This window comes from Triticum aestivum, chromosome 1A, assembly GCF_018294505.1.
Source record: "Triticum aestivum cultivar Chinese Spring chromosome 1A, IWGSC CS RefSeq v2.1, whole genome shotgun sequence".
NCBI classification, from domain to species: domain Eukaryota; kingdom Viridiplantae; phylum Streptophyta; class Magnoliopsida; order Poales; family Poaceae; genus Triticum; species Triticum aestivum.
The window spans coordinates 434,361,145-434,372,973 of NC_057794.1; the positions used below are offsets into that span (position 1 = coordinate 434,361,145).

Consider the following 11,829-nt stretch of genomic DNA (forward strand, 5'->3'; position numbering starts at 1 on the left):
GGTGAAAACGGTTCGAGATTTGGACGCACGGTTTAAGAGATAAAACGTTTTGAATAAACGAATCTATGAAAAAAAAGAAAACTCTCAGGTTGCGACAAGTGGCGCGCTGCATGTGCGCTACTTGTCGCGACCTGGGAAAAAAATTATATGAGACCAGGTCTCACGGTTAGCAGGTGAGACCCATCCTGATAGATGACACGTGGCATTTATCAGAATGGGTCTCGCGTGAGACCTGGTCTCATAAAATTCTTTTCCTTTTATAACGAGTACTCTTTAATTAGTGATTTCGGTGAGTCTCGTAAGCCCAAAATGGCGCTGCAGCAGCAACCAGAAAGATATCTGGACCGGACTTACACGGATCTGGGCCTAGGCCTAACCTACGTTCAACCGCAAGCCCAAAGAACTGTACCGCGGCCTTGCAGGTGCCGACCCACCCAAGTCCTCCTTCCTTCTCTGGACTTTCCAACCCACCCAAATTGCTCTCCTCCCCCGTCGCCCTCACCGTCGCGGCTTCGATCATGAGCGTCGCCGCCGAGTCCCCGTCGCCGTCCCTGTCTTCCCTCAGCGAAGACGACGATTTCGCTGACATCCTGGACGCGGAGCTAGAGCTCGCCTCTGCCGCTGACTCCGCCTCCCCTGGCGAGCCCCCCGGGTCACCCAGCGACGACGAAGAGGAGGAGGAGGATGAGGATGAGGAGGATGAGGAGGAGGACTTGGTGGTCGAACTAGACGCCGTGGGGCAGGGAAGGTACGCGCATTCGGTACTCCGCCCCCGCTTTCTACCAAATCGTTGAGCCTGGCAGCTTCGGCTCATTCAGCTCCCCTGAAACTGTGAACAGCAGCACATCTAATCAACATAATCTGATGACCAGTAAGATTGCTCCCGTGTGGAAAGCCGTCCATTCAGCATGTGGTAGTTAAGGGCCCCTTTCGCCTTGTCTCATCGTTAGCATATGGGTTTTTAGGATGAAGTTATGACTAAACTTGGTAAATCTGATGTGACTTCACACAACCTGAAGCTTCAGATGACTAAACAAACACTTCTGTAAATTGTATTGTTCAGGGGAAATGATGCTGGCTCTGGTACAATCCATGAAGGGGAGATTGGATGATTTGCCACACTTTATTTGGAGATTTGCTGATTTGCCCCGTTTTAGTTTAGATTAGATCATTTGCCCCATTTTTCCTTAACCTTTTGATCATTTGCCCTATTACCCGTTTTAATGAATTCTTACTTATTGTAATTCAGTAGATGGACGTGGAATGTCCTTTATGCCCCTATATCAGTTTTGTAATCTCCCAATAATCAAACAGCAGACCAGAGAAATAAGATTATGCCCCATGCTGTGTGCGTTTCGTGACTTCTGCTGCCGGCGGATCGTGTATATCTACATACTGTATATGTACGCGAGCTACGTGAGGAGTTAGCCTCCAAGAAAACTAGAAAAGCATCGGTTGAGTACTTGAGTCAGCTCTGCAGGTAGTTTCGCCGGAGAGTACACGGCGAGTGGGTGTATTGGGCTTGTGCCCGGGGCTGCGTACGTGGTTGCAGGTCGTCCCCCTAGCCCCTCTTCTACTCCCAGCAGATATATGAGTTTACGAACAGTGGTACTCCTTCCGTCGATCCAGGTAGAGAGAAGATTAGGCAGAGAAATAGCAAAACTATCAGAGGGCATAAAGGTCATTCCACGTCCATTTGCTGAATTATAACAATTAATAATTCATTAATACATGACTTAGGGCAAATGATCTAAAGGAAAAAAGAAAAATGGGGCAAATGATCCAATCCTAACTAAAGTGGGGCAAATCATCAAGTCCCCAAATAAAGCGTGGCAAATGATCCAAGTTATGGTTAATAATTGATCTTATTTTGTTTAATATATATCTAAATTCTATTCAATCGTTGATTCACGAAAACAATTTGAAGGAAAATTTGACATGATAGGATTTTCGTGAGCAAGCATGTATACGTAGTTGCATAAAATTCATTCATCCCGAAAATTGCCGCATCAAATAGTTCAATGTACTGAGGTAGCAATATTATGTAATTCTCGATGAGGGACTGAATACTGAGGGGAAGGGGAGAGGCAAGGGATGAGAATATGGGTTGATGATGTGTTTTCAAAGAACTCATGATGATTTGTTTTGCATATTTTGCACTATGAATCTGACTACTGTCAACTGCATGAAATATGCAGTAACAAATGGCGTAGAGTGGAGGAACATCACCAAGATCAAGGAACGGCAACAAGGCCTGAAGAAGATGCCATTGGTATGCTTGTTAGTCCTGTTTTACAGCCATTGAACTTTAGTAGCTCTTGTACTAAGATTGTTGTTTTAAATTTATGTTTCATATGAGAATGAGACCCTCAGTTTCTGAATGCAATTGCAAGTTTACAGACTCCATTTCATAAGGGGTATATGTTATGATAATTGTCAGTGGGTTCTGTTGTCTCGTGGGGTCTTCTGCGATCTCAGGCTCTCAGCCTTTGACTTGCTTGTCTAACTAAATCTTGCCACTCCGTATAATACACATATGATTTCACATTCGTTTCTGTATTTCATTAGGACCTTTTGTTTGACAAGTTTCTTGTCATACATCCTACCATGGCTTATGAGCTGTTAAAAAAGTGAAAGGAAATATTACTTCTACTGCATTCTGGATTCAGCTCAGTTTATCATATCTTGAGCATTGAATGTGCATGATATGGCAAGATATGTGGAATTATTGACACATGTTGTAGCAGGTTCAGTTAAAGATGCTGAAATCAAGATATGTCCTCCACATCCTGGATATTTTGGTGGACTATGCTTTAGATGCGGGAAAGGCCAAGACGAAGATGTCCCAGGAGTCGCTTTTGGTTACATCCACAAGGTACATAAACCTCCGACTCTCTGTAAACATGACAGGTATAATGGCGTTTCTTTGTTGCATTTGCCTTGTGTAAATCATAATCACCCACTATTTGAAACCAGTGTCGTTTTTTTAAACCAATGTCACTGTAATGTGTTCTGATATTTTCAGAGATATATTACTGTTTCTACTTATCCTTGCAAAGTACCTTCAGTGTTTTCTTGGATTTTGAAGAACTATTTAACTGCAGGGTTTGAGGCTTGGTACTTCAGAAATGGACAGGCTACGTGGATCTGAAGTGAAGAATCTGTTGCGTGAAAGAAAACTGGTACTTATTTTAGATCTGGATCATACACTGATTAACTCAACCAGACTCCATGATATTTCTGCTGCTGAGATGGACCTGGGAATTCAATCTGCTGCATCAAAAAGTAAGTCGTATCTATTAGCATTAAATTTTGAGAACTCTTAGCTGTTTCTATACATGGTGTGATTATGAATATGAACATGGAGGCACTGCCTCTGCAAAATAGATGCTACTCTGCTATGAGTGAAATCATCTCATTTCACTGTAATTATATTTGAAATTGTTTAAAATCTTCAGGGAAAGGAAATTACAGATTTTTTGTTCACCAGTTTCACTACATTGCAAATTTGTAACATGTATGGACACTTTATGTTTGAATCGGTGGTCAAAGTTGCTTGAGAAAAAGGATATGATCTTAGGTTTACCTTGAAGTATTATTACAACTTTAACCAACAATTTTGTGCCATCAGATAGAGTGACACCATAATAAAAATGAATAGTTAATCTTGTGGCGTTGTTCATAGTGACTTTCTCTGTTTAGATTGTATCCTTATAGTTTGATTTAGTGGTTAAAATTTTCCAGGAAGATAGTCATCTTTGGTGCCTCATCATTGCTTATTTTGATAGAATAGTGGGTTCAATGCAGTTTGCACCACTTAGTATGACTGTTATCTATGGGTCAACCTCAATTGTTTTTGTTGACGTCAAAAAGTAGACTGATAAGGATAGAATAAAATCAACACTTTTTATATGACGAAAGTAGCTGTCTTGCAATACTTAGTTCCAAGTGTACATCAGACTTCCATTTTGTATAGTTGTTTTCTCCAACCTCAGCTTACTTGCTTTCATTCTTGTTGAAACATTTGGTTATCCAGTAATAATTTATAATTATACTTGCGGTTTCCAATATATGTCAGACTTCCATTTTATATATTTGTTTTCCTGCACCTCAACTTATTTGCTTTCACTCTTGTTGAAACCATTTGTTATCTATTTATCCAGTAATTTGTACCTATACTTGTGGTAAACCACTGACATTCCTTAAATGCAGATGATCCAGACGGGAGCTTGTTCACATTACAAGGAATGCATATGCTTACAAAGTTGAGACCTTTTGTCCGTAAATTTTTGGAAGAAGCAAGCAGTATGTTTGAGCTGTATATCTATACCATGGGTGACAAGGCTTATGCAGTCGAAATAGCAAAGCTTCTTGACCCTGGCAATGTCTATTTTGATTCAAAAGTGATTTCTAACTCTGACTGCACTCAGCGGCACCAGAAAGGTCTTGATGTGGTCCTCGGAGCTGACAGTGTCGCAGTCATTCTTGATGACACTGAATATGTAAGTGTTTTTGTTTGGTGAACATGTTTGATATTCATTTAGTTTATTGCTACGTTGGTTGGTTCCCCATGAAGACTTCACAGTATAATCATTCATTGCCAGTTTTACAAGATTTATTATTGATATCATCTATACGACTGTTTAACCTCGATGGTACTAATTTTTTCAGGTTTGGCAGAAGCATAAAGAAAACCTGATTCTGATGGAGAGATATCATTATTTTGCTGCGAGCTGTCGCCAGTTTGGTTTTAGCAACCAATCTTTGTCGGAGATGATGCAAGATGAAAGGGAGAGCGATGGTGCTCTGGCTACAATTCTGGATGTCCTGAAGCGCATACACACGATTTTCTTTGACTCGGTAGGTTACTTACAGTTTTATCAGAGTTTATCATCCTGTTGCCTTGCACTGTCTTCTCCCTGTGCATAAACCTCTGTAAGCGTTTAACCATATGCTTCTGCGCCATCTCTTCTGTAGGGTGTTGAAACTGCTCTTTCCTCTCGAGACGTAAGACAGGTAGGTTCTGACTGTGTCGGTTTGACAAGGTCTCATTTGTCTGTTGTAGATTTTGTTTGGTCACAATGTTGTTGCCTGGGCTTACGTATCTTCTCCGTGACAGGTAATCAAGATGGTGCGGCAGGAAGTACTCCAGGGCTGCAAGCTAGTCTTCAGTCGAGTGTTCCCGTCGGATTGCAATCCGCAGGATCAGATAATGTGGAAGATGGCCGAGCAGCTGGGCGCAGTCTGCTGCTCGGAGCTGGATCCCAGCGTTACCCATGTGGTCGCCGTGCATGCCGGGACGGAGAAGGCCCGCTGTGCTGCTGTCAGCAAGAAGTTTTTGCTCCACCCCCGCTGGATCAAGGCCTGCAATTATCGCTGGTGCCGCCAGCCAGAGGAAGATTTCCCTGTACCTGGCCTCAAGGAGGACAAGGGCAAGGAAAAAGTTACAGAAGATGCCACCTGCAATTGAGTAACTGAGTCGTGTAGATTTTATGTACGCAGCTGATTGACTGAGCCCCAAAAATGGCTGATTATCCGAGAGGTCTTGATTGACAAGAAGTTTCGTAAGCGTGTTCCTGACATACAAAGTACTCCATGTATATCTTAGATTCTTACTTATTCTCACGGAATAGGAAGTGCAGCATTTTAAGATATGGTCTGATTATCCGAGTAGGTCTGTAGCGACGCAACTATATACTGTATATCTTAGATTCTTACTTACTCTCACGGACTAGGAAGTGCAGCATTTTAAGATATGGTCTCCCTGATGCGTATGTTCTTTATGGTACTACATGTTGTAGTGCCTGCTGGTCTGAATCTCGTATCAGCCATATCAATAGATGACAGTTGAACGAGTGACAAGCTCTGTTCTGCAGCTTTCTGAAAGCATATATTTCATTTTTTTACGGCCTATTGGATGATGTACCATCGATGGTTCAGTGACTTTACCCCACGCTGGCGGATGAGTTTGTCGGCATAGGGACTCAAAATGCTTGTGCTCATGGAACCAAATATGAATGTTTGCCCAAAATGTTGCGCCCTTTTGCTCAGTGTCATGGATCAACCATGCATCACACAACTGATCATCCTCCCTTGTGTTAAAGCTTTCTCCTCTATTCTTCTTTGGATCAGCAGCAAATCCATCCGGATCAAGGTCATCTCCACCGTCCTCCTCGTTGTAATTCGAATTTAATTCACCAAAATTAGAGTGAACCGCTTTTTAAAAATTTAGTTAACTGAAATTCATTTTTTAATTATCGAAATGATTTCCCCTTTTTTATACCAGTACGCATCTGTTTTCAAGAAACAAGGAGAAAACCAGGTTTTTTTCCCCATCGGAACAGTTCAGTCGCTAAACAGTTCTCATCGAAATAGTTCAACGAAATAACTCATCAAAGAATAATAAAACAGAAACAGTTCAACGAAACAGATTCTCTCTGAACGGAACAACAAACGAATCGAAACAGTCAACGAATCGAAGAAACAGTGTCCTTTTTTTTTTTTTTGAGACAATGGAAGAAACAGTTTACCTACTGGGCTTCGCGAATGAAACCCACTTGCTCTCCCGCAAGCCCGCAATGCCGGGCGTCCAACCTGAACCAGGCTTGCGGACCTGGGCCTAGTCCTAACCGACGTTCAACGGCAGCCGCCTTGCCCTGTGCCGCGACCCCATATTTCCAAGTCCTCCTTCCTTCTCCCAAGTCCCACCCACCCAAATTGCTCCCTCCCTACCCCCGTCGCCCTCACATCGCAGCTTCGATCATGAGCGTCGCCGCCGAGTCACCGTCGCCGTCCCTGTCTTCCCTGAGCGAAGGCGACGATTTCGCCGACATCCTGGACGCGGAGCTCGAGCTCGCCTCTTCTGCTGACCCCGCCTCCCGTGGCGAGCCCCCTGGGTCACCCAGCCACGACGAAGCGGAGGAGGAGGAGGAGGATTTGGCGGTCGAACTAGATGCCGTAGGGCAGGGAAGGTACCTCCGCCCCCGCCTTATAGCAAATCGTTCAGCCTGGCAGCTTGGGCTCATTCAGCTCCCGTGAAACTGTGAACAACAGCACATCTAAACAACATAATCTGACAACCAATCCATTCATCCAGCATGTGGTAGTTAAGGGCCCATTTCGCCTTTTGTCCCATCGTTAGCACATGGCTTTATAAGATGAAGTTATGGCCAAACATGGTAAATCTGATGTGTCTTAACACCACCTGAAGCTTCAGATGACAAAACAGACACTTTTGTATTTTCAGTGGAAATGATGTTGGCTCTGCCACCGTCATCCCAACAGGCCTAGGTACAATCGATGAAGTTACGATTAATAGTCGGTCTTATTTTGTTAAATATCTATCTAAATTGTGTTCAGTCATTCATTCGCGAAAGCAATTCGAAGGAAGATGTGACATGATAGGATTGAAGTGAGGAAGTATTGTAGGTACTTGTATAAAATTCATTCATCCTGAAAATTGCTGCATCAAGTGGTTCAATGTACTGAGGTAGCAACAGTATGTATTTGTGGATGAAGGACTGAATCTGGATACTGTCAACTGCATTAAATGTGCAGTCACAAAAGGTGTAGAGTGGAGGAACAGCACCAAGATCAAGGAACAGCAACAAGGTCTGGAGAAGATGCCATTGGTATGCTTGTTTTAGTCCTGTTTTGCAGCCATTGAACTTTAGTAGCTCATGTACAGAGATTGTTGTGTTAAATCTATTTTTCATATGAGATCTTCAGTTTCTGAATGCAACTGTAAGTACAGACTCCATTCCATAAGGGGTATTTGTTATGATAATTGTCAATGGGTTCTGTAGGCTCGTGGGTACTCATGCGATCTCAGGCTCTCGGCCTTTAACTTGCTTGTCTAACTAAATCTTGCCACTCCGTATAATGCACATATGATGTCACATTCGTTTCTGTATTTCATTAAGCCTTCTGTTTGACATGTTTCTTGCCATACATCCTACCATGGCTTATGATGTGTTAAAAAAATGAAAGGAAATATTACTGCCACTGCATTCTGGATTCGGCTCAGTTTATTATATCTTGAGTATTGAATGTGCATGGTATGGCAAGATATGTGGAATTATTGAACACATGTTGTAGCAGGCTCAGTTAAAGATGCTCAAATCAAGACATGTCCTCCACATACTGGATTTATTGGTGGACTTTGCTTTACATGCGGGAAAAACCAAGACGAAGAAGATTTTACAGGAGTCCCTTTTGGTTACATCTCCGAGGTATGTACATAAACCTCCGACTCTCTCTGTAAACATGTGAGGTATAATGGTATTTCTTTATTGCATAATCACCCATTTTGAAACCAATGTTATTCTAGTATATTCTGAGATTTTCATAATTATACCACCGTTTCTCCTTGCCCTTGCAAAGTACCTTCAGTGTTTTCTTGGATTCTGAACAACTATTTAAATGCAGGGTTTGTGGCTAAGTACTTCAGAAAGGGACAGGCTACGTGGATCTGAAGTGAAGAATCTGTTGCGTGAAAGAAAACTGGTGCTTATTTTAGATTTGGATCATACATTGATTAATTCAACCAGACTCCATGATATTTCTGCTGCTGAGATGGACCTAGGAATTCAATCTGCTGCATCAAAAAGTAAGTTGTATCTATTTGCATTAAATTTTGAGAACTATTAGATGTTTCTATACACGGTGTGAGATTTTATGAATGTCAACATGGAGGCACTGCCTCTGCAAAATGTATGTGACTCTGCTTTGAGTGAAATCATCTCATTTCAGTTTTACACTAATATATTTGAAATTGTTCAAAATCTTCGGGGAAAGGAAATGATAGATTTGTTGTTCACCAGTTTCACTACATTGCAAATTTGTAACATGTACTGACACTTTATGTCCGAATCAGTGATCAAAGTGGCTTGACAACTTTAACCAACAATTTTGTGCCATCACCCATCAGATAGAGTGACACGATAAAAAGAGATTGTTAATGTCATATCGTTGTTCATGGTTATTCTCTCTGTTTAGATTGTATTTTCCAGGAAGATAGTCATCTTTGGTGCCTCGTCATTGCTTATTTTCATAGAATAGTGGGTTCGATGCAGTTTGCACCACTTCGTATTGCTGTTATCTATGGGTCAACCTTTCAATTGTTCTTGTTGACGTCAATGAGTAGACTGATAATGATAGTATAAAATCAACACTTTTTATATGACGAAAGTAGCTGTCTTGCAGTACTTAGTTCCGCTGTATGTCAGACTTCCATTTTATACAATGTAGTTGTTTTCTCCCACCTCAACTTACTTGCACTCATTCTTGTTGAAACCTTTTGTTACTTATCCAGTAATAATGTATATACTTGCGGTAAACAACTGACGTTCCCTAAATGCAGATGATCCAAACATAAGTTTGTTCACCTTACAAGGGATGCACATGCTTACAAAGTTGAGACCCTTTGTCCATAAATTTTTGGAAGAAGCAAGCAATATGTTTGAGATGTATATCTACACCATGGGTGTCAAGGCTTATGCAATCGAAATAGCAAAGCTTCTTGACCCTGCCAATGTCTATTTTGATTCAAAAGTGATTTCTAACTCTGACTGCACTCAACAGCACCAGAAAGGTCTTGATGTGGTTCCTGGAGCTGACAGTCTTGCAGTGGTTCTTGATGATACTGAGTATGTAAGTGTTTTCATTTGGTGAACATGTTTGATATGCATTTAGTTTATCGCTAAGTTGGTTGGTTCCACATGAAGACTTCAGTATGATCATTCGTTGCCAGTTTTACAAGATTACTCATCGATTTCATTTACATGACTGGAGCTAACCTAAATGGTACATTTTTTTCAGGTCTGGCAGAAGCATAAAGAAAACCTGATTCTGATGGAGAGATATCATTATTTCGCTGCGAGCTGTCGCCGTAGCGGCCAATCTTTGTCAGAGTTGATGCAGGATGAAAGGGAGAGCGATGGTGCTCTGGCTACAATTTTGGATGTCCTGAAGCGCATACACACGATTTTCTTTGACTTGGTAGGTTACTTGCAGTTTTATCACAGTTTATCATCCTGTTCCTTTACACTGTCTTCTCCCTGTGCATAAACCCCTTTAAGCGTTTAACCATATGCTTCTGCGCTATCTCTTCTGTAGGGTGTTGAAACTGCTCTTTCTTCTCGAGACGTAAGACCGGTAGGTTTTGACTGTCTGTGACATGGTCTCATTTGTTGTTGTAGATTTTTGTTTGCTAACTACTTCCTCCATCTCAAAATAAGTGTCTTAAGCTTAGTACAACTCTGTACTAGAGTTAGTACAAATTTGAGACACTTATTTTGATATGGAGGGAGTATATTGTTGCGTGTGCTTACGCATCTCCTTATAGGTAATCAAGAGGGTGAGGCAGGAAGTACTGCAGGGCTGCAAACTGGTTTTCAGTCGAGTGTTCCCGTCCGATTGCCGGCCGCAGCATCAGATAATGTGGAAGATGGCCGAGCAGCTGGGCGCCGTTTGCTGCTCGGAGGTGGATCCCAGCGTTACGCATGTGGTCGCCGTGCATGCCGGAACGGAGAAGGCCCGCTGGGCTGTCAAACACAAGAAGTTTTTGCTCCACCCCCGCTGGATCGAGGCCTGCAATTATCGTTGGCACCGCCAGCGGGAGGAAGATTTCCCTGTACCTGGCCTCAAGGAGGGCAAGGGCAAGGAAAAAGTTGCAGAGAATGCCCACCTGTAACTGAGTATAACTGACTCATCTAGTGTTCGTGTACTACCATGATTGAAGATGAATAGATTGAAAGTTTTTTGTAAAAAAAAAAGAGAGGTCTTGTTTAACTACTAGTTCGTAGCTGTGTTCTTGACATAGACGGTTGGTCTGTAGCCACGCAAGTACATATCTATCTTGGGTTATTACTCTCGCGGAATTAGGAAGTTATTTTAATACATGATCTTCCTCATGCGTATGTTATTTATGGTGTATCTACTGCCTGGTGGTCTGAATCTCTTATCAGCCGTAGCAATAGTTGACAGTTGAACGAGTGACTAGCTCTGCTCTGAAGCTTTTCTGAAAGCGTGCATTGGTACTTTTAAAGATGTGAGCATCTTAATTTTATCTAGCAGTGCAAGCTCCTCATTGTAGGTGCTTAGAAAATTTTCCATGTTAAAGTGTGGCTGATTTAGTACGAGTACTATATAATATTTGTTAAATTATATAAGCTCACCTCTTAAATATTTGTGTCTCCTGCCATCTCATTGGGTAGCTCACTGTGTGTCTTTCGTCGGTGACATGGACATATACGTTGTCTTCCTGCCCTCCTTTCATCGTCCAGCGTGCAAGAATCTCTCTTCAACTTTACCGTGAATTTCGCGACGGTGACATCAAGCACAAAGCCCTATCCTGACTGCTGAGTGCTGAGCCCCATCTACACCCTACTCCTGTCCAATACTTCTATTCAGAGACTCGAACAATCCTCATCATCATCAACAGGAACTCCCTATCGGGGCTGACAAGGATTCGCTGCTCCATACGTGTCACCTCACAGCTCACCCGTCCCAGCAGCCCCTATAGATTGACAAGCCTCCGTCCCTAGCTCCATGATTGAGCAATCGACGGCAGGCAGGCAGATGATGAGCGCACAAACGGCGGTCTGGATCCCACGGTGACCTTTCTATTCTTCAACGGGAAAGGGCGCCGGAAATTTGGCACATGATGTCTGCTCGCCGTGTCCCCTTTGCCCGTGTCACCGATCGGCGGCTGCTGCCTCCCGTCGGGCATCACCCCCCGCGGCCGGCGGCACCCGGAGGCCACGGGGCTGGGGTGCGCGACGTGCCCGATCGACCTCGCGAGCTCGCTCGCGCGCGCACATGCACGCG

At 42.9% G+C, this 11,829-nt stretch overlaps 2 protein-coding genes across 11 annotated transcripts; both read left to right on the plus strand.

Annotated features, from left to right (window-relative positions):
* Nucleotides 1-430: 430 nt before the first annotated feature.
* Nucleotides 431-5,734, plus strand: LOC123054355 (RNA polymerase II C-terminal domain phosphatase-like 4). Its single transcript, XM_044478122.1, has 8 exons — nt 431-748; nt 2,199-2,272; nt 2,748-2,875; nt 3,105-3,285; nt 4,213-4,502; nt 4,672-4,860; nt 4,978-5,016; nt 5,120-5,734. Exons 1-8 carry the CDS (start codon nt 519-521, stop codon nt 5,468-5,470), a joined length of 1,482 nt encoding a protein of 493 aa, XP_044334057.1. The 5' UTR covers nt 431-518; the 3' UTR covers nt 5,471-5,734.
* Nucleotides 5,735-6,702: 968 nt separating this feature from the next.
* LOC123054365 (RNA polymerase II C-terminal domain phosphatase-like 4) lies at nt 6,703-10,991 on the plus strand. 10 transcript variants are annotated; one of them, XM_044478155.1, is made up of 9 exons: nt 6,720-6,971; nt 7,360-7,428; nt 7,500-7,631; nt 8,098-8,231; nt 8,428-8,608; nt 9,362-9,651; nt 9,820-9,999; nt 10,117-10,155; nt 10,346-10,991. In XM_044478155.1, the coding sequence occupies exons 3-9, from the start codon at nt 7,550-7,552 to the stop codon at nt 10,691-10,693; spliced, it is 1,254 nt and encodes a 417-aa protein (XP_044334090.1). In that variant the 5' UTR covers nt 6,720-6,971; nt 7,360-7,428; nt 7,500-7,549; the 3' UTR covers nt 10,694-10,991. The 10 variants fall into 10 exon arrangements, with proteins under 10 accessions (XP_044334076.1, XP_044334108.1, XP_044334115.1 ...); XM_044478159.1 differs by having other exon boundaries at nt 7,519-7,631; XM_044478141.1 differs by having other exon boundaries at nt 6,703-7,428.
* The last annotated feature ends 838 nt before the right edge of the window (nt 10,992-11,829 follow it).

What these genes read in the sequence shown, in the direction of transcription:
- LOC123054355 (XM_044478122.1), top strand. Translation starts at nt 519, where the DNA reads ATGAGCGTCGCCGCCGAGTCCCCGTCGCCGTCCCTGTCTTCCCTCAGC. An exon ending in GACGCCGTGGGGCAGGGAAG is followed by an intron (nt 749 to 2,198) that starts GTACGCGCATTC and finishes TGAAATATGCAG; the next exon opens with TAACAAATGGCGTAGAGTGG. An exon ending in ACACGATTTTCTTTGACTCG is followed by an intron (nt 4,861 to 4,977) that starts GTAGGTTACTTA and finishes TCTCTTCTGTAG; the next exon opens with GGTGTTGAAACTGCTCTTTC.
- LOC123054365 (XM_044478131.1), top strand. Translation starts at nt 6,763, where the DNA reads ATGAGCGTCGCCGCCGAGTCACCGTCGCCGTCCCTGTCTTCCCTGAGC. An exon ending in GATGCCGTAGGGCAGGGAAG is followed by an intron (nt 6,972 to 7,557) that starts GTACCTCCGCCC and finishes TTAAATGTGCAG; the next exon opens with TCACAAAAGGTGTAGAGTGG. An exon ending in TCAATCTGCTGCATCAAAAA is followed by an intron (nt 8,609 to 9,361) that starts GTAAGTTGTATC and finishes CCCTAAATGCAG; the next exon opens with ATGATCCAAACATAAGTTTG.